Source organism: Maniola hyperantus, chromosome 6 (genome assembly GCF_902806685.2).
Source record: "Maniola hyperantus chromosome 6, iAphHyp1.2, whole genome shotgun sequence".
Taxonomy (NCBI): domain Eukaryota; kingdom Metazoa; phylum Arthropoda; class Insecta; order Lepidoptera; family Nymphalidae; genus Maniola; species Maniola hyperantus.
This window is the reverse complement of record NC_048541.1, coordinates 1,071,066-1,098,666: the sequence shown is the minus strand read 5'-3', so window position 1 is coordinate 1,098,666 and position 27,601 is coordinate 1,071,066. Positions and strand designations below refer to the sequence as shown.

The window sequence follows — 27,601 nt, the reverse complement described above, 5'->3', positions numbered from 1 at the left end:
CTTCACCAGGGAACTACTCACTGCGATATGAGGTAAACATACTTCTTCTTCTCTTCCTCGTTTTCATATCCAAATATATAAAAAGAAAAGGTGACTGACTGACTTATCTATCAACGCACAGCTATTGGACGGATCGGGCTGAAATTTGGCATGCAGACAGCTATTATGACGTAGGCACCCGCTGAGAAAGGGTTTTTGAAAATTAAACGCCTAAGCGGGTAAAATAGGGGTTTGAAATTTGTGCAGTTCACGCGGACGTAGTCGCGAGCATAAGCTAGTACACATAAAAAATTTACATAAGTCTTAGGTGCTAGGTCAACATATCTATATATATAAAAGGAAAAGGTGACTGACTGACTGACTGACTGACTGACTGATCTATCAACGCACAGCTCAAACTACTGGACGGATCGGGCTGAAATTTGGCATGCAGATAGCTATTATGACGTAGGCATCCGCTAAGAAAGGATTTTTGAAAATTCAACTCCTAAGGGGGTGAAATAGGGGTTTGAAATTTTGTAGTCCACGCGGACGAAGTCGCGAGCATAAGCTAGTATTATAATATAATGCCATTTACCGGCGGCAACAGCTGCAGCAAGCAAAAGACGGATAAGTCGTGCGACAGGCTTTACAATTAAAATTATATAAAATAAATGTTTTTCTTCCAGCCCAGTCACGGAGCGAACGCTCTGCTGTACGCAGCGAAGCCGTCGGTCAAATCCAGCTTTACCCTGGACTTTGACTGCACCAAGCTGGAAGAGCCCGACGAGTCCAAGAGCTTGAAGACGCCCCCCACACTCGTGCCAGTTCTATTGCCTTTCCACAAGTTGGTCATTTCATTCGCTTCCAAAATCTCTACCTATATTATAAATGCGAAAGTGTGTTTGTTTGTTGGTTTGTCCTTCAATCACGTCGCAACGGAGCAACGGATCGACGTGATTTTTTGCATGGGTATAGTTAAAGACCTGGAGAGTGAGCATAGGCTTTTTATCCCGGAAAATTAAAGAGTTACCACGGGATTTTTAAAAACCTAAATCCACGCAACGAAGTTGCACGCATCAGCTGGTAAGGTTATAACTTAGCTCCAAAAATCGGCGTAAACCACTGAAGTGGGCATATACAGTACGCTGAAAAATCTGTGCCGTACAAAATGAGTTTATTGCCGCTATAACAATAAATAATAAAAATTCAAAATGGCCGCCATATAGTTAAATTAGTAGAAGTACATAATCTTGTACGGAACACTTTCGTATGCGAATCCGACTCGCACTTATCGGTTTTTGTTGCAGGTTCCGCAAGATGCTCCCGTGCGCCTTCACGCCGCACGAGCACATGCTGCCGCGCACGCCGCGCCGCGTGCCCGCGCGCAACAAGACCCCGCCGCGCGCGCTGCAGGTATGCACCACTCCGCTAGCTCTGATGCCCACTGGCGAACTGACACCTTCTTTGGGGCTATACAGGTCCTTGATATCCCTGAATCACTGCGACCGTCTCCGATCTATTGTGTTTGCCTCCACTTCACACTTCCTTGTCAAATCCTGTGGCCGCCAAATACAGCATCTTATGACACCTTACTTCCGCTAGCTTCTCGACTCGGGCTCACACCTATACAGCGAACTTCGACTTTGCTCGGACTTAAGCACAGAGAATTCAACCTCAAGAGTACGCACATACAAGGTTTTGCATGAAAACAAAATCGTAAAATGTTGGCGGGGGACAAGGGAAAATGCTTTGTTGTGATTGGTGGACTCAAAAGTCACGTAATCTAGACAATGTGCGGAATGAGGGTACCGAACGGGCGTGGGCCGGCTATTAGGCGTCTATACTAGGTGCGGTCTGTGGACTTAAGACACTGTTAAAACGAGACAACGATATACGATGACATAAATCTGTCTCGTTTTAACTGAAACTTAGGTCTGAGCAAAGTCAAAGTACGCTCGATAGATCTCAGCCTTAGTCTCATTGGCGAACTGTCACCTTACTCTATGACCTGTTACTCCTTCACATACGTATTGACGTTTAAGTTCTAACGCCACGTAGATCAAAATTAGCAACTTTACAAGAGAGCGAAAAAATTTGCTGTTTCCAGAGGTTTGCGTTTTTGGTTAAATACCGTACAGTTACTTTTTATTCCTTTAAAAGTTTCTGTGAGACGATTTCTTGTTTCTGACTGGCTGACTGACACGATGCCTATATCGATTCACTTAAATATGTAAAAACCGCTGACTTACGACTTACGACTTACTTGGTGTTAGAACTTAAGCGACGATTTAGGTATTCCGTTTCACCGAGACGGCTCGTGAGGTAGGGCACAGGGTGCGGGAGCGTGATAGTCGTCACCCTCCCGCAACTCACTGTCAATATCCCACGAGCCGTGTCAGGTAACGGGTATTGCATGCCCTTGTATTACGAATCTTTCATACCATCAATGCAACGAAACAACCAGGCCTATAAAAAAACTTTTTGTTTTAGACCGTTATTTTTTGCAATAAATGTGTCTTGTCATTTCAAACATTCTACAAATATTACAAATGCAAAGTATTTATTTCTGTCACGTTATGATTGTTTGCAACACACTGTCAGTCTAAACTTGCTTCAAGGGTAAAAACTTCCACGGACGAAATCGCGGGCATTGTTTAGTCGAAGAAATGATACCATCTCAAAATGTGATACATTTATTTACGCGGACGAAATCGCAGGCATTGTCTAGTCTGGAGAAGAGATACTATCATAAGTATGATACATTTACGCGGACGAAATCGCAGGCATTGTCTGGAAAAGTGATACTATCAAGGGTAATTTATTCCGCAATCAAAATCGCAGGCATTGTCTAGTCTGGAGAAGAGATACTAACATAAGTATGATACATTTCGAAATCGCTGGCATTGCCTAGTTTGGATAAGTGATACCTACTATCACAAGGTATGATACATTCACGCGGACGAAATCGCGGGCATTTTCTAGTCTGAAGAAGTGATATTTCAAGTGTGATACATTTCGTGAATGAAATCGCGGGCATTGTCTCTAGTCTGATGAAGTGATATCATCAGAAGTGTGATTCGTTATAAACCAAATTTCTTTGTATTGTTTGTTTTATTAGGGATTTTTAAGAAAGTGTTCCCATATCACAATACGGTATTTGCCTATGTCTAAAATAAATTATTTTTCTGTAATTATTGAATAGAGGATCTTCCAAAATACGTAAAATCCACGTCAAATCATTGTGACGTCACATGCCAGTATTTCATAGAAGCTCGCATACTTAGTGTGTGTTTTGACTTGATCTGATTTAGTTATCAAACACCGGATTGTTTTTTAATTCTAACGCATAACTGAGGAAGCTCCTGCGGCAGCGGAGCTGCGGGAGGGTGACAGTTGACGAATCATTGAGCTCTCGATCGCGCTACTGATCACGCCCTCCCGCACCGCTCCAATACCGCAGGAACCTAGTGAGTTATGCGTTATGTCTGTACAATAATAATTAGTAAATAATACGCTAAAACTCCTATGTCAATAATTTGAATCCCTTCGGAAACGAAATTCTTTCGTACCTTTGGGACGCGGACGTCCCAAAATTCAGGATATCTGTAAAAGATAGTAAACAAGTAAGGGTTGTTAAACCAATTATGACGAAATTTGGTAGGTTCAGACTTCAGAGAGACATTGGGGCCAATTCTCTTGTACACAACCTCTAAACTAAACTAAATTTATAGGTCTAAATCTAGTGCTATCCTTTTCCGCAAGCAACATTATGAAAGGGATAGCAATAGATTTAGACGTGCCATTTAAGCTTAGTTTAGAGATTGTGTATAACGGAATTGGCCACATTGGCTACTTTTGTCCCGTAAAAAACTAAATTTACATTCACAAAGTCGCGGGTACCATCTATTTGGTACAGAGATAGCTTGCATGCCGGACACAGATATAGGCTCATTTTTATCCGAGAAAATTTAAGAGTTTCCACAAGATAACCTAAATCACCACGCGGGCGAAGTTGCGGGCATCAGCTAGAATAAATAAAGTTCTTTTGATGAAAATATTTTTAATAAGATTTCATGAAAATATTTGTCAAATTGTGATATGGGAACACTTTTGGGAAAAACATAACCAATTTTAAAAGTTGGTCAAAGATTTCATTTTTCCCAGATTACTTATACTTATGAATAGATACAAAATTGACAAACTTCTTTATTTGTTTGTTTGTTTGTCTACACTAAATTGAGTTTAAAAAAAAATTTAATGAAGTGTACACAGCCTGCAAAATGGTATGTTCTATTTTAAAATTATTTAATCTGTTTATAAGTAACCTCTATTTGGAATTTATCAGTTCACAATGGCAACGAACGAATCCGCGTGGTTTATAGTATTAATGGCATAATATAAGAAGTATCGTGAGAGTTGTATGTCTTGGTGTCTGTTTGTTAGTTGGATGCGGAGCAGGAGGGCGGCGCGCGTAGCAAGGTTGGGAACCGCGGCCGAAACCGCGCTATAGTACTAGTCTACAGAATTCATACAAGCCAACCGTTACGGTGACCCTGACGTAAAGTATCCGTACACTTAGGGCTCCAACTTTGTCTGAAAACATTTGTTTCATAACTACCCTCAATATTGAAAAAAAAAATTGTTTGTGTATGCGAACCCGCGGGCTAAAGCTATGTAGTGTTAATAATGTTATTTTGATCGCGGGAAAAACAATTAAATCGAATTTTATCTTATTAATAAACGTTAATAGAATGTGAGCAATCCATAGTTATATCCAGGGAGACAACTGCTCAAGATCACCTGAAACAGCTTTACACAGCACAGTTACGCTAGAAGTCATAGTCAAGATAGGGGTTTCTTTAGAGCACGATTCAGACGATATTTATCTTTTATCTATATCTAAATATATAAAAGGAAAAGGTGACTGACTGACTGATCTATCAACGCACAGCTCAAACTACTAGACGGATCGGGCTGAAATTTGTCATGCTGATAGCTATTATGACACAGGCTTCTGCTAAGAAAGGATTTTTGAAAATTCTACCCCTAAGGGGGTAGAATAGGGGTTTGAAATTTGAGTAGTCCACGCGGACGAAGTCGCGGACATAAGCTAGTACACATATAAAAGGATTCTTAAACATTCAACCCCTGAGGGGTTGAATTTTTGGGGGAAATCTTCCTGGTTATACCAATACTGACTATGGATTAACTTATTACTCGTTTATTAATTAACCGTCACGAGAATAATCTTGTAAGTAATGACAGATGGAGCCCTAACACAAAGTTACATACTTTAAAATGTATTTAATTTTACATTGGCAATAGGTAAGTAGGTATGTCTATTTGTATCATGATGTTCAAAATAATACTGAACCGATTGCCTTGAAAACTATTGAACCGCACCTGCAATCGGTAAAAAGTCTAATAGAATATAAATTAATATTTGTATCTTTAGAATATTTCAGTATTAATTAGTATTTTGTTTTTTAGAATATTTCTGTATTATTTAGTATTTTGTTTTTAGAATAATTTCAGTATAAACTCAATTATTTTTTAATATTATTAGACTTTTTAAACGATTGTATCAAAGCACTAGAATTTGTATGATTTTATTGTAATTGTTTTTATACATTTTTGCCAATATACAAATGGTCCTTCGAGTGGAGAAATGCGTTCTTTCAAAGAATTGGTATTTAGAAGTATTTAGACTAAAATATGACGAACAGAAACAAGTCTTTCGCTATTCAATAATTGGATACACGAATAGAAGCGAGCAAAACCGCAGGCAAAAGCTAGTCTGATTTCAAATGTCTGAATTACAAACTACTGAACCGATTTATTTGAATGTTAGGGTGCGATTACAGTGAAGTCAAAAAGAGTGCAGTAATTCTGACTGCATGCATTTCTGAATGCAGTAAAGACCACTTAGATTATTGAGATCAGTGACTCAATCTATGTGATTGGTCTGTCTCTAATAAGTTTTGCTTTCTTTCTGCTCGTCTTGCCTTCGGTGGAATTGCACCCTTAAGTCGGCAAGCTTTGTATTCAGATGTAAATGTAGTCTCAATCAAAACAGGCAAGATACGGACTGAAATCCGAAAAATCGTCATTTCTAACCCCACCCGTTGCATTATTGGCATAGTTCTAGTTTTAAGCTTTACGCTTGCTTGAAGGAAAAAGTTTTTGTGGTTGAAATTCTCTAAAAAATAAGCATAAAGATTTAGAATACAAAGATTGCCGACTGTCATATCAAAAAATGAATACTTGCGAATTATTCCAGAAAATAATCAAAAAATTTCTTCATCAAAACAATACTAAATAAAGTCGCCAACGCCAAAGCTCGCCACGTGTTTCTAATTGAATGCTTTCAATTTCATGAACTATTGAACGGATTTTTACACGGCTGCCCAATAAATAAAGTAATGTTTTCAGGATTCATGGATATATGTACGCGAGTTCTGTTATTCCACCATAACTTTGAATGCTTGAACAGATTTGGATATGTAAGAGGTATCGTTAGAATCCTTGCATCATCCCGAGTTACAAATAATCAATATGGCGGCAATTTCAAATGTGAATACTTTTAGTTCGTTATTTAGCATTGCAGTCGTGTTTTTTTAATTATTATTTTTATTATGACTTGTTGCCAATTTATCTTTGCGTCTCATGGTTTTTATTTTCTGAAATAATTTATTTTGATTTACAAAAGAATAGTATCCATTGAAATTATCCATGAACTCGTGTTGGATACATTCACGTATTTAATTGAACACACGATTCCTCACTCGTAACTAGATAAGGTATTATAAAATATCACGGATAGTTTCAGAGGATAGTTTATGATAAAATAGTGGACCTAGCCTTGCTGTGATTCAAAGTACAAAAAATTAAGGCTGAAATCTATAGAGCGCACTTTGACTTTGATCAGACTTAAGACACTTAAAACGAGACAGCGTTATATATCGCTCTGGCATAAATCTGTTTCGTTCTAACTGAGACTTAAGTCTGAACAGAGTCAAAGTACGCTCTATAGATCTCAGCCTATGTTAGTCTATGTTAATGCTGAAATCTTAGTACTTTGAGGTTGCTCAGATTTACCTAAAAGTTAAAACGAGACAGATTTACGTCTCTTTTTTTTTTTTTATTCAAATACAAGTTAGCCCTTGCCTGCAATCTCACCTGGTGGTAAGTGATGATGCAGTCTAAGATGATAGCGGGCTAACCTGGAAGGGGTATGGCAGTTTTTATTAAACCCATACCCCTTTGGTTTCTACACGGCATCGTACCGGGACGCTAAATCGCTTGGCGGCACGGCTTTGCCGGTAGGGTGGTAACTAGCCACGGCCGAAGCCTCCCACCAGACCAGACCAGAAATTTAGAAATTATAAAACTCCAAACCCCTGCCAGGAATCGAACCCGGGACCTCCCACTATTTAGACCACAGCGCTCACCACTGCGCCAGGGAGGTCGTCAAACATCTCTCGCATAAACATGTCTCATTTTAACTTTAAGACGGAGCAAAATCAAAGTGCTCGCTATGGATCTCAGCCTTACAGTATTGCTGTCTTTTTCACAATATTCCCTGCGGAACGGACGAGATTTAATGCGGTCGGTTTGCGCTAACCCTATAAGTACAACGAGATCAAATATGTACATGACATAGACAATGGTTGAGGCTGAGATCGCACTTTGTCTTTGCTCAGATTTAAGTCAGAGTTAAAACGAGACAGATTTATGTAAATAGATATAAGTAAATCACTCATTTTAACTCTGTCTTAAGTCTGAGCAAGTCAGTGTTCTCTTTAGATCTCACTTTTCTCGAACTTTACGGCTAGGATGGGTGCACTATATCAAAATTAATCCATGACCTTATAACCTTTAGTGTTTGTTCCAGTGGCCGAAGAGAAAGAATAAGAAGAAGAAGACTAATGCAGCAAACTAGTTGTAAACGTAAATAAATACTCATTAGCAATAAAAAATGTCTTTTATTTCTTAATAAAATACACGAGTAACCAGAACGCTAGCAAAAACTTGGCATTATTGTAATACTTACCTAAACACAATCCAATACCAATAACCATTTGCTTCACTTTGCAGTTTTAGTGATGTATTTTTCAAACCCTCAATGTTTAGCGTGCAAAACTCAGGTCAATGCCCCACCTACAACGCGGCATTGGCTCCGAGTGGCCTACTTACGCATCGTCCGTTGATCTCTAGCGTCAGTCAGATGTTCTATTTGCAATGTATCGTAAACTTTTACAAAATATAGGATTTTTTTAAATGTTTTTTCGCGTTTTTTTTGTGGTATCATATCAGTAATCATCAGTGCTGTCTTCGTTTTTGCTAGCGTTCTGGTTACACCCTGTATGTAATACTTGATAAGCACCTTAATATATAAGAGTAACTATGATTTAAAGAATAAATATTTTCATCTATAAAGTAAGATTTAGGGTCTGTTTCACAATCGCCAGATATACTTTATCTATCGGATAAATATGACACTTTGACGGATTTTCAATACAAAAACTGTCATAACGTCAAATTTATTCGTTAGATAAAGCTTATCTGGAGGTTGTGAAACAGGCCCTTAAAGAATATAATATATTTTCATCTATATTATAATATTGAGGCCGATTCTCTTGTAGACAATCTCTAAACTAAACTAAAATGGCTGGTCTAAATCTATTGCTATCCCTGTCATAATGTTGCTTGTGGAAAAGGATAGCACTAGATTTAGACCTGTTAATTTAGTTTAGTATAGAGATTGTGTACAAGAGAATCGGCCCCAATGTAAGCGTAATTCAGTGTCCATTATTTTAGGCAGCTTCATCAAAATACCCATCCAACTGGGCAGCGATCTGTAAATATAAAAAATATAAAAATAAGTGACCAGCGCGGGAGATAGCATGACGTAATAATATGACAGATGAATCACTACCCATATTAATGCGAAAGTGTGTTTGTTGGTTTGCCCTTCAATCACGCCGTAACGGATCGACGTGATATTTTTGCATAAGTATAGTTAAAGACCTGGAAAGTGGCATAGACTACTTTTTATTCTGGAAAATCAAAGACTTTCCACGGGATTTTTAGAAACCTAAATCCACGCGGACGAAGTCGCGGGTATTAGCTAGTATGATATAATAACAAATGATTACAGACATCGCCCCGCCAAACGCCCAAAAAATTACTGAAGGTCATGCCGTTGGATCCATTTCGATATTTTTAAACGGTTTTATTTACCCCTTAACTAAAGCTATTAAAGTTTACTAAATAAATTATCACCATTGCATTATTATCTTACAAATCCAACAATTGAGAATCAAAAGTGTTCAATGTTACCTGTTTTGAATAAATTACATATTTGACTTCGTATTGAGCTTGCCTTGTTTCTCTTGTGTGTGGGTTGTTGTACATACATTGGAATGTGTCAAACATGGGTCAAATCTAGTTATTGATATTTTACCCCGTTCATTGTTAATTCAAAAGGCGGATTATGTTTTTTTAATCCCCCTCAATATGGGTATCAAATGAAATGGCTTAGCTAGTAGAATACAGTACACCGTGACAACAATTCAAATCCAAGATGGCCGCCACCTTGTACAAAATGGCGGATTACTCTTTTAGATCAATCCTCAAATAACTTTTACCTGAGGAATTTCGACAGTTTTTGTATAGGAAATCGGTCAAAACTCAAATTTATTCCGCACACAAAAGTTAATAGACTATTGAAAAATTGGGCCTTTAAGGCTATTACGCACTGCACTTCCGTCGTCCGAGTTCTATCCGTCATTCGTGAGAATACCAGCGATTATCTACGACATAATATGTCATAAGCTCCCATACAAAGCAAAAGGGAACGTATTTTCACGGACTCTGATCGATTGAGTGCGTAACCGCCGTTAGACTGCAATAAACTGACAAATAGTACCTGTAGCGGGGTGTACTTGACGTATTTGTCGGGATGCTTGGCGAAGGGCGTGGCCAGCGCCCTCTCGTGCATGGTGGTGTAGGGCGGCAGGATCGCCTGCTTGTTGTCGCGCTTCAGCGCCTCGCGCAGCTCCGCGTCGGGCACGCTGTAGCTGCGCTGCGCGCGAGTTGTCTCCTCCCACTCGCGGTTGAAACTCTGACAATTATCAATTAAAAAGACGTTCTCCAAACAGATTTCTAGCGGAACTAAAACCGAGTAAGTAGTGTATTATGTTAGTAAACAAGTTTTTTTAAGTAGTGTAAAGATGGTTGATAGACGAATATTTTTAAATTTTTTAACATAAAAATATTTTCCCACAGAAATTATTCTTGTTTTTGTGTTAAAAACTTGAAAAATATCTGTCGTTTAGGCCTTGTGGCGTCATTACTCTCCTTTCATACAGCGTGACGTAATTAGAATAAACAATGAGTTTTATTCAATTATTCTTTTCAATAATTAATTTTAATAAAAATTCAAAACCGCTATACAAAACATGACATAAGTTATTCCTACAGTCCAAGACCCTATTTTAAATATAAAATACGAAGTAATTTTCGTAAATTACCGAAAATTTATCTTTTAACATCTGTCGATCCTTGTCCCGTAACTTAGCAGGGAGCGGCTCATCCAATGACAAGTGAGACAGCAACTTGTTCCAACTGAAAATTAAATTGACACATTGTGTAAATACACAATCAAAAAAATAAGTTGTCAAGTTTTAAAGGAAAATGAGAAAATGCAGGTATTTTGTGAAAACTACATACTTTGTTCAGACTAACATTTTAGTCAAAATGAGACAGATCTATCTTTTTTTTTTTTTTTTTTATTCAGATACAAGTTAGCCCTTGACTGCAATCTCACCTGATGGTAAGTGATGATGCAGTCTAAGATGATAGCGGGCTAACCTGGAAGGGGTATGGCAGTTTTTATTAAACCCATACCCCTTTGGTTTCTACACAGCATCATACCGGAACGCTAAATCGCTTGGCGGCACGGCTTTGCCGGTAGGGTGGTAACCAGCCACAGCCGAAGCCTCCCACCAGACCAGACCAGAAATTAAGAAATTATAAAATTCCAAACCCCTGCCAGGAATCGAACCCGGGACCTCCCACTATTAAGACAACAGCGCTCACCACTGCGCCAGGGAGGTCGTCATATCTTTGGAATAACTCTGCCTCGTTTTAACTCTCAGTGTGAACAAAGTCAAAGCATCCTACCTCTGCACATACGCGTTCTTGTAGTCTTGTATCATGTCCCGATAGCTCGCCTCGCACTCCGGCTCGGCCAACATCAACACGTCCAATAGTCCGCTGCGTTGTAGACCCTATAACAGTTACTTGAGATCAAGTAATAGTATCGCCACCAAGTGATGGAACGATCTACCAATTTCTATACTAAAATAGAACCAGTTTTTGACAGTGGCTGAGTTAAATTTCAAATAGTATCATCAGAGCTTAAAATTTATGGCACTAACCTTCACCGCAAATGGCCGCAAAACAGTTGTTCTGCTTGGCGGCCATTTTCTACAAAAGAGATGTTTGAATGACAGCTGCCAACTGGCAGGACAAGCAATGAATCTCACTACTTGGTAACACCTCGATAAAACATGATGGTCTCTAAAAAACAGCTGTTTTCTAATTTATTAACAGGCAGCCATTTTTCTGTTACCGTATGGTAAAATATATACCGGGGCTCGATTGCGGTAATATGAAAACTACAATGTCACCATCGCAATTCCTTCTGATTAGTTGACGCTCGCTCACAATTGCTTACATTGTATTGTCGCAACAAGAATATAACGGTTTTACATAACAATAGAACCGATATTATGTGCCGAGAGGGAAAACATACAGCATTTATGTATGAAGAAGCAATTATGTACTCACCGCATATATGCGCGCTCTATACACAAACAGTTGTAGTTCACCTTACCGTATATAGGGGCGCTAGTGTCTCACCCAGCAAGGCAGCGGGCCGCTGCCATCTTGGATGTCATAGTCTTCACCAGGAAGAAGTTCTTGCAATGCTGTATGTTTTCCCTCTCGGCACATAATATCGGTTTTATTGTTATGTAAAACCGTTATATTGATGTGCCTCCGGTAAAACATACAGCATTTATGTATGAAGACGTGTTTGTTATCTGCTGGTGAAATGTATTACCCACAACGCTATGATGAATCAAAGGGAGTTAATCTGTCAATTGAATAATATAAAAATATTAATCGTTAAGTTAGATCAAATAACCACGTCCCCTTCATTCATTGTCACATATTAAAGTTATTGTTATTTCTAACCAGGGTTAATAAGTTAAAATATAATGTCTAAGAGACAAACAATTTAAGTGATTTATGTCTGTAATTTTGATAAGGGTTACTAAAACTCAAACCGGACCATATAATGATTATATTGAAAAATAAGCTTCACTTATTTTTAGGTCGCCTCAGGGCAATAATGATTTCAACAAGAATGTCTGGTAATCTCCAGTTACCCCGAGATACGAGTATATCGTCCATTGATTGGTTATCTGTCCCCAAAGAAGCTACTGCTGATCCACTGATGAATCCCTGGGGATGCAGGAATGCTGCCACATTGCTTAAGAACTGAACTGTTCCAGTGATCTATTACAGTACGTGATGCGGCTTCAGTTTCATTACCGTTGGTGATAAAAAGATTACAATATATCTAAATTCTTAACTTCATTCTGCTTGACCTTTTTCTCTGTATCAAAGACTTGACTAGTACATTAATAGAGCATTATGTTGTCTGTTATGTTATTATGTTTTGAAAGTGTCCATCCGTATTGATGTTAAGAGTGAGTGTCAGTCTTTGGGCCAAATAAAGTATATAATATATTTTTCCAGGTGACACAGACTTTCAGTCGTGTACCCTTCGTTCCGTGGCAACAAGTGTCCATGTAGGTTCGACTAGATATCTCGAGAAGTGTGTACTTAAATGAGAGCTTCTGAAGTTAGCGCTTGAGCTCTACCTTAAGGTCCTGTATGATAAATGGTTTAGTAATTTTGAGTTTAGCCACGTCAATAATTGCCTAGTAGCCACATGTGGATCATAGAAAGTTAACCGCCACCAGGTTTCGCACCAGTTTAACCATTTTTTGACGTCTGGTAGGTAGGTAGGACAAAAATTGCTTCCAACAAACACCTGTTCTTTACTTCTCGTATAGACCACTCCTTTATTTAGGCACCCATCCCTAATTTTCCAGCTTCCGGGTAAATGTCTGGCGGACACTGTAATGTCGTGACATCTATCAGAGTCCCTGATAGGTTCTATAGTTCATTTGAGCTCTGCTTTCAGATCTTGAAGCCCAAAGGTCTTTCACGTGCCACATTTAAGTACACCCCAGCTACACTTGTTCAAGTAGGTCAGTACTTTTGGCAATTAATTTGGAGAAGAAAACACCCATGCTAAATTGATGTCTCAATGATCTATTGAAAGCATCTATAACTTGCTGATCAATCTTTGCAGTCGATAAAGACATCACACCATCTTTATTCCCTACTACAATAATCTGTTGTGCTGCAACCAAATCGATCTCTGACGTCGCTTGAGGGAAAAGATGCCACTCTGTGGGAGGTTTTCCTCGTGACAGCCTTGAGCCAATAATGTAATCTGTTATGTGCGGGAGTTCGATTGTTAGAATCAGTGAAACCCACGACTTTGTTCATTAAAATGAACGTTAGAAGGAACGAGTGAGTGAACGAATGAGTGTTCGATTGAACCAAGACTTGCGATTTTTGCAGAGTCCTTGTGCTGTCTTCAATTTCCACTATAACTGCATAAAGTTCCTTCTTTTGCTGTGCTATCATTTTTGATGCGCTAACCAAGTTTCTGGCATTAATTTCCCGTTTAATTGGGCACTAAAAGTCAATCAGAGGCATTATTCGCCAAGCAGTAGATGGCAGGTTTTAGGTGTACATATTGGCAGCCTGAGACATGTGGTTCCGCGCTGCCATGTCATTCCCTGTTCCACGATTGTGGATTCAGCAGTCTAAAACATAATTATCGAAACGTTTGAGGCGTATTTGGATCTGATCAGAATGTAGTCTGCTTCTGGGAGTTACTAAACTGGCGAAGTCTGACTGTTCTAGCAACCGTTGCATGTCGTGAAGAGTGATGCGACTTTTCAGTAATAATTCTCTCAAAGGTCTCGTTGATAGTTTTCTACTCTTTATTATGGGAACATTGAATTTTCTTATAGTCTGCCAACGAATACCCAGGTATTGTAGGTCTTCTGTGAGTGTTAGAATTGACTTTTAGTAATTGATCCCGATGTTGCTTAACTTCGGTGATCGGTTGAAAACCGGTGTCTTCAACATGGTATGGACGTTGGCTTTTGGTAATTGATCCCCCTGCCCCGAAGTTCCAAGGACCTCACGCTTCCGCAGCGTGAAGGCATAACTTGGATTGGTCTTGGTTGACCAGAATTGCCAGCCCAGAAGTTCCAAGTGCCTCACGGCTTCCGCAGCCTGAAGACATAACTTGGATTGGTCTTGGTTGACCAGAATTGCCAGCCCAGAAGTTCCAAGTGCCTCACGGCTTCCGCAGCCTGAAGACATAACTTGGATTGGTCTTGATTGACCAGAAGGAAGTCGTCTAGGTAGACTAGCACTCGACATTCCTTCGCATGCAAGGTTTCCGCAACCAAGCATGTTACAGGTGGGGCGCTGCCGCCAGACCCAAAAATTGGACAGGTTGTCCAACTTTAGAGTCCAGGTTGTAGAAAGCTACGAACCGGTATGACAAATCAGACGGGATAGTTTTGCTTCACGAATTTGTTTCGTTCTCGAGGGTCGAAAATCAGACGGATCGATCCAACGCTTTCCTTCCGCAGAAAAAGCTCGGAGATAAAACTGGACATTTCCTTGTGAACCACTTTTACTAGTTTTGGTCCAGTAATTCTCGTGTCATTTAAGTCGTGACAGGTGACCAGGTTGCATGTTGCATTATTTGTTTTGTGGGCATTACCGGGGGTAGTTTCTTGTATTAGGGTATTCGAAATCCCGTTAATAACATTTACAAAAACTGTTTGCACCAAAAGCTTGCCAACGATATTAGAATGTCATTATATAACCTGTAACATGTGTTGGATAGGTTTTTCAATTATAGGCATTTATAGTTGTAATATTTATAAATATGGGCCACCAGGGAATTGCATGAACGCAGTGAGTGTTGCTTTATCCAAAAAGAACCTCGTCACTATTGTTAAAAGCCAATCCGGTATTTGACAACTAGTCAAATCAGTATGCTATAAAGCGTTAAAACACGCGCTCAGCACGCGAGGCCCCATGAAACACTGGCATGTGACGTCACAATGATTTGACGTACTTTTCTAGTTTAATCAATAATTTAAAATGGTTATCACACCCAAAACTAACAAAGGGCGCGGGCCTCACATATACTGGAAGACCCTCCATTCAACAATCACTTCCATTCACCACCACCATTCACTTTTGACATATGCAAATACCGTATTTAATACTTTTATCCAAAATTTCCTTAAGAGTATTTAAAATAAACATCTCCATGAAAGTTCTGTCTGATATTCATCTCCTGCGCCTTACATAATATATTATGCTATACATTCGCCTGTTGCCCAAACAATTTGTAAAAATTGTTCTGATAATTTTTAAGACAAAGATGATTTGCTGAATTTTATTTATTTATTTAATATGATGCTAATCATTATATTCAAAAGAATAAAAATGCAGGAGATGTTTAGAACAAAGGGCGACTTTATCATCTGAATGTTTCAGTAATTTATTAAAGCGGGTCTCTGGATTCTTAACTGAGTTCTCTTTGGTATAATAAAGCATTGGTGGTAACGGCCATGATGTCCTCAGTGGGGCCAAATAGATGTTAGCTATTGTTTAGTGCGTACATTTCTCCGTTATTTTCAGTTTACGAAACCCCTTTAAATCAGCAATTTAACCAATGTCTTGTTATAACCAACATCTCACCACGTGGTGGGCGAGATAAAATGTTATCATCCGATTAACTGGCGTAAAATTTAAATTGCACTCAATTAACTTTGTACATAAAATAAATAAATTCAATAAACGATTATAGGTAACCATTAGGACTTTTTCTAGCCAAAATTTGTATTAAAGAAACCTAGATCCAGATTTAGATTTCGGTGTCGACACGTTCGTCAAACAAATCGTCATTTGTTTAATTTGGTTTCTCAATTAGAATCTCATTTGCATTAGATACCCAATATGGTAGATGCATTATGAAATATGTAAGAAAACTCACCGGGTTGTATAACGCATCGATCCGAGGATCGATCGTTACCTGGTAATTTCTCGCCGTTTCTCTCGGGAGTCACTCTCAATCCTGCTCGTTGCTTGAATCGCTGCTGGATGTCGAGGTATCCCCTTTTTCAAGAGCCCTCTCAGGCACCAATAAGCGCGAAACACCAGATCGATTAGCTTACGTAGCCTATCGACATCGTTCGCGCACGTGGGGTCCAACCAAAATTTCCCCACGATAATATTACGAAATAATAAGAAAATATATATCGTGATCACCGTATTATCACATTTATTGCACTTATTGAAAATATTTTTTTGCAAAGGAAGACGGATTAACGATATAATTTTAGATTCGACGCGCACGCGGCGAAAGTACACAACGCTATATGACATCCAAGATGGCAGCGGCCCGCTGCCTTGCTGGGTGAGACACTAGCGCCCCTATATACGGTAAGGTGAACTACAACTGTTTGTGTATAGAGCGCGCATATATGCGGTGAGTACATAATTGCTTCTTCATACATAAATGCTGTATGTTTTACCGGAGGCACATCAATACCTAAATTCAGACAATCACAACAATTGCGATTGTAATAATGATTGATGCCGGTTTTCCGCAATCGATCTACAGATCATAAAGTCACGCCTAAACAAGTTTTACTTTTACTCAGTCGTCTAAAACATAACACATACCTGAAGCAAGTACAGCGTATTGTTGAGAAGAAATATTGCTTTCAGTGCATCTGGGTACTGTTCACTTTTATTTCTCAAGGACAAATTTAACTGGGCCAGCACTTTGCCTGAAACATGACATGCACAATAAAATAGCTGGTACGATTTTTATGGTATGAAGCGAATAAACAAAAGGTATATTACCCAGCATCTAAAATGGAAAGAATTACGTAAATTGTCTCAAATATTTTTGTTGTTAGCAATGATTGAAGATAAACATTTATTAGGCTTAGATATTTCCAATAGAAAACAGACAGAAAATAAGTTTTAATGAAGAAGTTGCTTATAAGTTGTAAAGAAAGAACTTACGCATGTACAATGACAGCATCAAAGCGTTTCTGTCCTGCACACCAGTTATCTGTGACGCGGCGCGTGCATACGATGCTTCTGTGGCCAGCGCGGGACCTGGGATAACATTAAACATTTATAAGGCTGAACTTATTTTCCTGCTAAGAAAAATTGAGCAAAAAGAAAAACATATATTACTAAGATAAACTAGTTTAAACTTTCCACGTCCATAACATCTAGGTTATTTTTGACAAAACATAATACTTCTGTAGACACGATATTACACCTCGCACATTTTACTTTATTTTCACGCAACATCGGGACTGATGCTCCAGTGACAGGACGCTACGACGCGATGGTCGCAGCGCGACTTATTATGCGCAAAAGCCTTCATGTTCAAAGCCGATTCTTTTAATTTATAGGAGACCACCACGGAAATGAGACAATTAGTAATACGACTCCTGTTAAATTGAATACTTAATGCTATGTACATAATACTTGTTGCTCGCTGCTCCGGCCGCATAATCGTTCCTCACTACTCCTGGGACAAAATCGGTACTGCAATACCTTATCTTATAGGTTTCTTTGCAAGAACACTCACCGATGATCTGTATATGGGCGGCGAGTGCATGACAGTAGGCTAGTGCGGCGGCCGCGAGTTGGTGTACCGTGCCATCCACCGCCCCGGCCGCACTGTCGTTCCTCACTCCTTCCGCCCACTCCTCCAGCGACCGCACACACTGTGTACAATGAAAAACATTGGATAACACCAGTGTAGGTACAAGTTAATTAGTGCTACAGTTCCAATCAGTGCTTAGTAAAGTAAAAGTAAAGTAAAATATGCTTTATTGTACACCAAAACAAAAACAATAGACATATAACAAATACAGCATGTACAATAGGCGGCCTTATCGCTAAAATAGCGATCTCTTCCAGGCAACCTTAGGGTAGAGGATATTATAAAAATTAAAGAAAGCGGAAGGGGTGTACTAATTAAATAAAGTAAATACACATAATATACGTATGAAATGAAAATACAACAGTAAATAAGAGAGGAATAGACGACAGATAAGTGGAATAAAAGTAAAAATAAATAAACACATCAAATGGAGGATAAATAAAATAGCTTCAATTTTGTTTTAAAAATAGATAGTGATTGAGACTGTTTGATATCCAAGGGGAGAGAATTCCATAGCAGTATAGCGGTAACAGTAAATGATTTAGCATAATAAGAAGAGGAGTGTGTAGGAATTTTCAGGCGTAGATTATTTTGAGAACGAAGAGAAAAAGAGTGTGTATCACATCGGTACTCAAAACGTTCTTTAAGATAAAGAGGAATGGAGGGATTGAACAGTATACAGTATAGAAGATGAAGAATATGAGTATTCCTGCGAAGACGAATCGGGAGCCACTTGAGCTTACGGCGGTTCTCGGAGACATGGTCATACTTTCGCAGCCCAAATACGAACCTTATACAAAGATTTTGAAGCCGCTCAAGTTTGTTCAGTTGGTCCTCAGTTAGGTTAAGATAGCAAGTATCAGCGTAATCGAGGATTGGTAGAAGTAGAGACTGAGCCAGCGCAACCTTAGCAGGAATAGGAAGAACATTAGATAACATACATTACATTATTTTTTATTGGCAGTATTATGTTGCGCCGGGTCCCCTTCCATTACATCATCTATTCAGTTTCTCCTGTATTCCAGGTGCTTTATCCCGGAAATTTTGCTCTTCAGAATCAAGTTTTTAGGGGAACCCTAAAGGAAAAACGGAACCCTTATAGGATCACTTTGTTGTCTGTCTGTCTGTCTGTCCGTCTGTCAAGAAACCTACAGGGTACTTCCCGTTGACCTAGAATCATGAAATTTGGCAGGTAGGTAGATCTTATAGCTGACATTTGGGGAAAAATTTGAAAACCGTGAATTTAGGGTTAGATCACACAAAAAAAATTAAATTGTGGTCATGAACTAATAATTAGTATTTTCAACTTTCGAAGTGAGTGACTATATCAAGTGGGGTATCATATGAAAGGTCTTCACCTGTACATTCTAAAACAGATTTTTATTTATTTTTATGCATCATAGTTTTTGAATTATCGTGCAAAATGTCGAAAAAATAAGACTGTAGTACGGAACCCTCATTGCGCGAGCCTGACTCGCACTTGGCCGGTTTTTGTATATAAATAGCGAATGAACAAGCACCCTTGAGTGAGGAACCTCTTTGAAGAACCCGGAAAATGCAACCTTCCTTTGTGCAACTATCGTCAGTAGCTAACGGTACTTACGTGATGTTGGCAAGTGTTCAGTAGAGCGGCATAAGGTGCAGGTGATGCAGGATGCAAGGCGCGCTGCAAGTCCGGCTGCAAACGCTGCAACCGCGCTGCAAGCGACCAGCAAGCCGCTGCGCCCGCACTGCAGCGCGACGCGGCCTTTCTGCTGCGCGCACACACGCGCTCCACTTCCGACGCTGCACGTAATATAATATTTGTTTACTACAGCATGTCTAACAAAAGCTGAGAATTCAATGTTTTAAAACCTGGAATACTGCGGAAAATGACGTTTTTAAAACATCTATCTCCTAGTTTTGATACTAAATAAATAACTTTGGGTGTCCAAATTTGGCATTTACAATTTCTCTGCTTCAGAGAACACGTTAAACCGTCATTCAGTCAGGAATACGATACAGAGAGAGCCTAAAGCAAACAGAAACAAACGTACGAGAACTTACCCAACAAGTTGAGACAGTCTTTCATAATGGCGGACAGCAGGGCCGGCAAGCGAGGCAGAGGCACGAGGCCGAGCGCGTGCCTCTGCTCGCGCCTCGCGAGGCGACACACGGCCGCGGCGAGGCTGCCGCACGCCTCTGCCTCGCGCTCGTCCACCGCGTCGGTACACTCCTCCGAATCTATAAGAACGATCATGATAACGCGAAGACAAAATGACAAGGAAAAAACGTATAAGTTTGATATTTTTTTGTGTTCGTTTGCGATATTGATGACACAAACTTGATTGTTAACAGGACGGTTTATAAATAAGTACTAGAATACTCACAGTACTACTACCAAATAGATAGCTAATATCTATATGTATAAAAGGAAAAAAGTTGACTGATCTATCAATCCACAGCACAAACTACTGGGCGGATCGGGCTGAAATTTGCCATGCAGATAGCTTTTGTGACGTAGACATCCGCTAAGAAAGGATTTTTGAAAATTCAATCCCTAAAGGGTTTGGAATATTTGCAGTCCACGCGGACAAAGTATAAGCTAGTAAGCAATATATCTAATTATTTATTTCTTCTTTCTTTTAAAAAATAACATCAGCCGAGTTCATCATGATGACTATAATATTCCCCTTTCCTTTCCAACTAAGCGTAAAGCTTGTAGTAGGTACGACAATAGTGCAACGGGTGGAGTTCGAACCGTTTGTGAGTGGCGACCTTTCGGATTTCAGTCCGCTCCATTAACCGTTGAGCTCTCAATAGCTCAACAGTTAAAGGAGCTCTCAATTCTGTGTCACACTTACAAGAATCGTTGGCGGAACGCCGCGGGCCGATGGCCAGCCCCGTGGACTGCTCCAGAGTCTGCGACGCCTTCATCATTATGTTGATAGCGCGCTTCTCCAGCCTGATACCAACCATTCATTATTACAATCTGTTATCACTTTGTTATATGAGACAAATATTTTACTACAAACAATTTTTGGAGAGTGTGCCGAAGAACTTTTCAACCTGGTTCCTCCTTCACCTTTCTATACCTCACCCGTACGTTATCGAAATTCCACGGATACATTCGAAGCTATTTGCCCCCTCATTTCTAATTCGAACCGCTAAGATTTGGAACACCCTTCCAGCATCAGTTTTCCTCTCCAATTATAATATGGGTACCTTCAAGTCAAGAGTGAATAGGCATCTTGTAGGCAAGCGCGCTCCCTCTTAGGCTGCATCATCACTTGCCACCAGGTCTGATTGCAGCCAAGCGCTAGTCTATAAATTAAAAAAAAAAATTACTTACACTTTCTGTATTTTGCTAGTTCTTCGCTGCGTACTGTCCGTCCGGTGCAACATGTTTTTAGCTCTCTGAAATATAATTACATTACAAGGGTATACAGAATAAGGTATTTTGTGTAACATGTAGACTCGAGTAGTGTGAACTCTCAAGCCTTACATTAAGACTGAGATTTATATAGCGTGTAAAACTTTGCTTATAGTCTATTTTTTAATCCCAGAGCCCAAAATGACAGCTAGAAATGTCAAACTTAAAAATAATGATATCATCTTAATAAAAATATTGTTGTTCTCATGGTTCCGGTTCAGATTAAAATCGTTAATATAATAATATTTTGTGCATAACGAGTAAAATAAACATACGAAATGTGTAATTACGAGATCAAAAAGAAGCACTAATCACATATTATTTGAAAGACTTAAAAAATATCTAATTAGTAACGTACTGCGTTATACATAGAGTGGGACGGCACTCATGTTGGCGGACGAGTCGGCTATAGGCTATCCGCACTTTGGATGCGTTTACGTATGAATGTGACTCGTACGAACACGTATGAATAATCCCGACCTTCCGCGTACTATGGCAGCGCACTAGTATGCTGTTGATTAATCCCTCCTTCATCTCCACCCTGTTCTGTAGGATCTGCCTAAGCATCTCCATCGACCGACTGTATGGAATATCTCTTTGTGGAGTTACATACCATCAGCGGAGAGGCGGCCATGGAGCGCGAGCGCAGGAAGTCCTTGAAAGCAGTGAGCGAGTTGAGCGCGGCCGGGCCCCGTATGGCCATGAGCGGCGCGGCGGGCGGGCGGCCGGCCGCGCTCAGCCACGCCGCCGCCGCTCGCATGGCCTCCACAGACGTGCTGGACGTGGAGTTGCTCCCGCTCACGCTCACACTGTCCACGTTGCAGTGATACGTACCATCAGCGGAGAGGCGGCCATGGAGCGCGAGCGCAGGAAGTCCTTGAAAGCAGTGAGCGAGTTGAGCGCGGCCGGGCCCCGTATGGCCATGAGCGGCGCGGCGGGCGGGCGGCCGGCCGCGCTCAGCCACGCCGCCGCCGCTCGCATGGCCTCCACAGACGTGCTGGACGTGGAGTTGCTCCCGCTCACGCTCACACTGTCCACGTTGCAGTGATACGTACCATCAGCGGAGAGGCGGCCATGGAGCGCGAGCGCAGGAAGTCCTTGAAAGCAGTGAGCGAGTTGAGCGCGGCCGGGCCCCGTATGGCCATGAGCGGCGCGGCGGGCGGGCGGCCGGCCGCGCTCAGCCACGCCGCCGCCGCTCGCATGGCCTCCACAGACGTGCTGGACGTGGAGTTGCTCCCGCTCACGCTCACACTGTCCACGTTGCAGTGATACGTACCATCAGCGGAGAGGCGGCCATGGAGCGCGAGCGCAGGAAGTCCTTGAAAGCAGTGAGCGAGTTGAGCGCGGCCGGGCCCCGTATGGCCATGAGCGGCGCGGCGGGCGGGCGGCCGGCCGCGCTCAGCCACGCCGCCGCCGCTCGCATGGCCTCCACAGACGTGCTGGACGTGGAGTTGCTCCCGCTCACGCTCACACTGTCCACGTTGCAGTGATACGTACCATCAGCGGAGAGGCGGCCATGGAGCGCGAGCGCAGGAAGTCCTTGAAAGCAGTGAGCGAGTTGAGCGCGGCCGGGCCCCGTATGGCCATGAGCGGCGCGGCGGGCGGGCGGCCGGCCGCGCTCAGCCACGCCGCCGCCGCTCGCATGGCCTCCACAGACGTGCTGGACGTGGAGTTGCTCCCGCTCACGCTCACACTGTCCACGTTGCAGTGATACGTACCATCAGCGGAGAGGCGGCCATGGAGCGCGAGCGCAGGAAGTCCTTGAACGCAGTGAGCGAGTTGAGCGCGGCCGGGCCCCGTATGGCCATGAGCGGCGCGGCGGGCGGGCGGCCGGCCGCGCTCAGCCACGCCGCCGCCGCTCGCATGGCCTCCACAGACGTGCTGGACGTGGAGTTGCTCCCGCTCACGCTCACACTGTCCACGTTGCAGTGATACGTACCATCAGCGGAGAGGCGGCCATGGAGCGCGAGCGCAGGAAGTCCTTGAACGCAGTGAGCGAGTTGAGCGCGGCCGGGCCCCGTATGGCCATGAGCGGCGCGGCGGGCGGGCGGCCGGCCGCGCTCAGCCACGCCGCCGCCGCTCGCATGGCCTCCACAGACGTGCTGGACGTGGAGTTGCTCCCGCTCACGCTCACACTGTCCACGTTGCAGTGATACGTACCATCAGCGGAGAGGCGGCCATGGAGCGCGAGCGCAGGAAGTCCTTGAACGCAGTGAGCGAGTTGAGCGCGGCCGGGCCCCGTATGGCCATGAGCGGCGCGGCGGGCGGGCGGCCGGCCGCGCTCAGCCACGCCGCCGCCGCTCGCATGGCCTCCACAGACGTGCTGGACGTGGAGTTGCTCCCGCTCACGCTCACGCTGTCCACGCTCGAGTCTGCACAATACGGCGACCATTTACATGACCAATCTGGCATCACGTCAATGTGTAACTGGTCAGATTGATCACATAATTTGGGGCTTTGAATGACCATACCTACTCGCCACGAGAGTACATGCGGCGATCTATGCCAGCAGCCAAGGCCGCCGCCAGCTTAAATTGCCGCTACCGACCTATACATCGCAACGTCACGTAATCCCGAGGTTCTTCGGGTATCTGATCACAAAATGCCGTCCAGAAATATTTGTAAACATTTGAATATACAAAAAATTAATACAACTTCACAAAAACTTACATCCTAATCAACCTAAAATAGGTAAAAGTGACCTGTAAAAAACCTGTGAAGGTATGAAAACCTTTGGTTCAGCGGTATCAAAGGTTTTCACACACTTCATGTATAAAAACTATTTGAACCATAGAAAAAGTATGAGATAAAATTTTCATTATTTATTGAACCACAACATACCTTCCTCCAAAGCAATCATGTCCATAAGTGCCGTGGGAGACAGAGGTCTTGTGTTACGATTGAGGAGTTCTTCAAATGCACTCTCTAGTTTTAAAACTCCAGCATTGTACAGTTGATTCTGTAATAAAATTGTTTTTTTTTTTTTTAATTTTTTTAAAGTAATATTAATCCTAATGATATTAATAATTTGTCACATTTTGGATTTTTTATCTTTTTGCTTATCCCTTCACGCCAAAATGTCTGAACCAATTTGAGTGAAATTTGGAATGGAGATTGCTTTATATCCTGAATTAACGCATAGGCACATTTTAACCCAGAAAATCAAAGAGTTCCCATGAGATTTTAATCCTATATTTCCATTCCAAGTCACAGGTAACATCTAGTACTTAAATAATTAATGTTTTTAAAGGCAATACTTACAATATTTTCTAATTCAACACTTTGAGGATTGTTTTTGTTGAAATAATTTTGAGCTTCTGCTAATTTGTCGAGTGCCTGTAAAATAGAGATAGTGATTCGATTTTGGGTAATTTAAGTACAGTGGACCCCCAGTAATCCGACATGACAATATTTGCTAATGCATGATTGAATAAGTTATAACTTGTAGCACCACCACTATGATTGTGCTCGACACGTAGGTTATTGTTTCGATTCTGATTGCTTAGTTTGAATTGGAAGTATAAGTTTGATGTTGAAGTATGACTTGTAGTTCAGAGTAGGTACATATATCTATGTAACATATAGAATCTTATCATTGTATCTGTAATTTGTCAGATTACGAGGTACTCTTTTGTAAAAAAAACCCGGACTATAGGGGGTCTCAGGCAGTACTCTATAATCGATAGTCCGACACTGCCCTGCAAAACATTTGTCGGATTACTGGAGGTCCACTGTACACATATAGCTTGTCTGATTTCGAAATTAAAGACTGAATTCAAGGTTGGAACATGCAAATAAAGGATTGATATTAGAAGTATTTATTAAGTTTGAAACTTTTACAATTAATTACTTATATGACATACAAATAGTGAACTGTTCAGCATTCTCTTCGGATGTCTGGGGTTCGATCCCAGGCATGCACTTCTAACTTTTCGAAGTTAAAGTTATATGCGTTTTAAGCAATTATTCAGAATTGGTATATACGCTTCCCGATTGTCATAAATTTTAATTTGTAAGATTATATGATATAGTGGTGATAATTAATACGTACTTAAAACTAAAGCTACGGGGGTTCCAAACGCGCCCAGGTCTGAGAAGAGCCCACAACAAACTCAGCCGGATATTCTTTTTATTATCACCACTTTCCAAAATCACTTGGAACACAAAGCTATTAAGCAACTCATTCCCAAGCTTTTTTATAATTCAAATGATCCTTTACATTGTAATAGGATTTTTCAATAAGTTAACGTTTTATTAAATACTAGCTTATGCTCGCGACTTCGTCCGCGTGGACTACAAAATTTCACCCCCTTAGGAGTTGAATTTTCAAAAATCCTTTCTTAGCGGATGCCTACGTCATAATAACTATCTGCATGCCAAATTTCAGCCCGATCCGTCCAGTAGTTTGAGCTGTGCGTTGATAGATCAGTCAGTCAGTCAGTAAGTCAGTCAGTCACCTTCTCCTTTTATATATATAGATAACTTGCTTTAAGGGTGGGGGGTGACTAAAATTAGAAAGATCACAGGTGTGACAGATGTCTCAAGAAGAATCTCTTGATTCTGAACTGAAATGGCGTTGGGCTGGCCATATGATCAGATCCCCAAAGGATAAATGGACCAAAGAGGTCACTTACTGGTACCCCAGAGATGGGAAGAGAGCGAGAGGACGGCCACAGAGGAGATGGGAGGATGACCTGCCAAAGGGTTGGCGCGGACTAGCGTTAGATAGGAAAAAATGGAGAAGTCTAGAGGAGGCCTATGTCCAAACAGGGCAACCTGAACTGTAAACTGCTGGTGTTACTGATTTTTTTAGAATAAATTATGTAGGATAGGATAATTAAATAATAGGAAATAAGAAATTAGTAATACGTTTAGTTAGTAATATAAGATGTAAAACTAGTGTATCAGTGAATAAAGGCTATTTTATTTTATTTATTTATTTTATAAGGCTGGGGGGAAAGACAACATCGAGAGAAACCTATGTGCCTGGCGAATTCTCCATAATATTTGAAGTCTGCTAGGGCCAGCGTGGTAGACTATGGCCATAACCATTCTTCAGGCCGGCGATGGGATAATGATGATAAAAATGAGTACCTCTAGATACATATTGAGTGACTCTGTGGATCCAGTGTGAGGTCCTGCTTGTATGAGGTCCGACAGCTCTCTGGACACCATGTAGTAGTTGATGACATGGTCCAGGGCTGTCACCGTGCGCTCCATATCTACAAACACCACAAGAATTAATAGAATAAGTCAATATTAAACAATATATTAAAGTAGTAGTAAATAAGTAGAAGCTGTGATAGCCTAGCGGTTAGGACGTCTGCCATCTAACCGGAGGACGGGGTTTCGAACCGGGCATGCACCTCAAACTTTTCGGAGTTATGTGCATTTTCAATAATTAAATATCACTTGCTCTAACAGTGAAGGAAAACATCGTGAGGAAACCTGCATGCCAGAGAGTTCTCCATAGTGTTCTCAAAGGTGTGTGAAGTCTACCAATACGTACATGGCCAACATGGTAACTATGGACAAAATCCTTCTCACTCTGAGAGGAGACCCGTGCTCTGCAGTGAGCCAGCGATGGGTTGAACATGATGATTTTGAATATTAAATCCATCTCACTATGATGGATCTGCTGCAGTCTGGCAGTGTCTCCGTACAGAGGCAGCACGGCTGTCTCCAGCTGCTGCAGCCGCTGCTCGCAGGCGCCCAGTACGTTGCACACATCACTGGCCAGAGCGGAACTGCGCTTAGCAGCCGCCTTCAGCTCTTGCATGTTTGTCATCTCCTGGTACAACAACAAGTAAAACAATACTTTTGAACTGATAACTTCTTTAAGTACTCTTGTCAAACACAATGAAACGAAAAACCAGCAATTCTTTCAAACAAGGAGTTGTGTTTTTCTACCTATAAACACTGAAATCTCCGAGATTTCTGAACCGATTTGAGTAATTTTTGTTTCAATCGATAGAGAAACTTTGCCACATTTCATTCATTCATTTCAAATCAGAATAGTTAGTGAAATCATAAAGAAAGTAGGTGGATACCCATGTACTTACTCTTTTCAACTTCATTTCGATTTCGAATTTTTTCTCCACTGCGTACATTTTGGCGGATAAACGATTTTACTTGTCCTTATTCAGTAAATACCTGTCCACTTTGTGTAAAATGATTTTTGTAGAAAACTAAAACATAACTAAACTAGTAAAAAGAGTAAGTCTAAAAGTACATAAATAGTAAATACCACCGACCAGAAATAAAAGTAA

The 27,601-nt window shown here is 41.1% G+C and overlaps 2 protein-coding genes across 5 annotated transcripts in view; one reads left to right on the top strand and one right to left on the bottom strand.

Moving 5' to 3' along the window:
• The window catches only part of LOC117983159 (uncharacterized), a 17,839-nt gene extending 9,884 nt beyond the window's left edge, over positions 1–7,955 (top strand). The window contains exons 13-16 of one of the 4 annotated variants that reach the window (XM_069499281.1): positions 669–826; positions 1,290–1,395; positions 4,426–4,461; positions 7,877–7,955. In XM_069499281.1, the coding sequence (XP_069355382.1) occupies positions 669–826; positions 1,290–1,395; positions 4,426–4,461; positions 7,877–7,924 (348 nt within the window). In that variant the 3' untranslated portion in view covers positions 7,925–7,955. The other 3 variants (XM_069499283.1, XM_069499284.1, XM_069499280.1) reach the window with 3 other exon arrangements.
• Positions 7,948–27,601, bottom strand: Exo70 (exocyst complex component 7). The gene is made up of 17 exons (XM_034969411.2): positions 27,395–27,601; positions 26,958–27,123; positions 26,427–26,554; positions 24,594–24,668; positions 24,174–24,291; positions 23,493–23,704; positions 21,252–21,316; positions 20,764–20,864; positions 19,967–20,143; positions 19,524–19,705; positions 17,843–17,981; positions 17,263–17,358; positions 16,915–17,021; positions 11,170–11,276; positions 10,518–10,611; positions 9,914–10,108; positions 7,948–8,840 (listed from the first exon to the last, which is right to left on the bottom strand). Exons 1-17 carry the CDS (start codon positions 27,440–27,442, stop codon positions 8,799–8,801), a joined length of 2,052 nt encoding a protein of 683 aa, XP_034825302.1. The 5' UTR covers positions 27,443–27,601; the 3' UTR covers positions 7,948–8,798.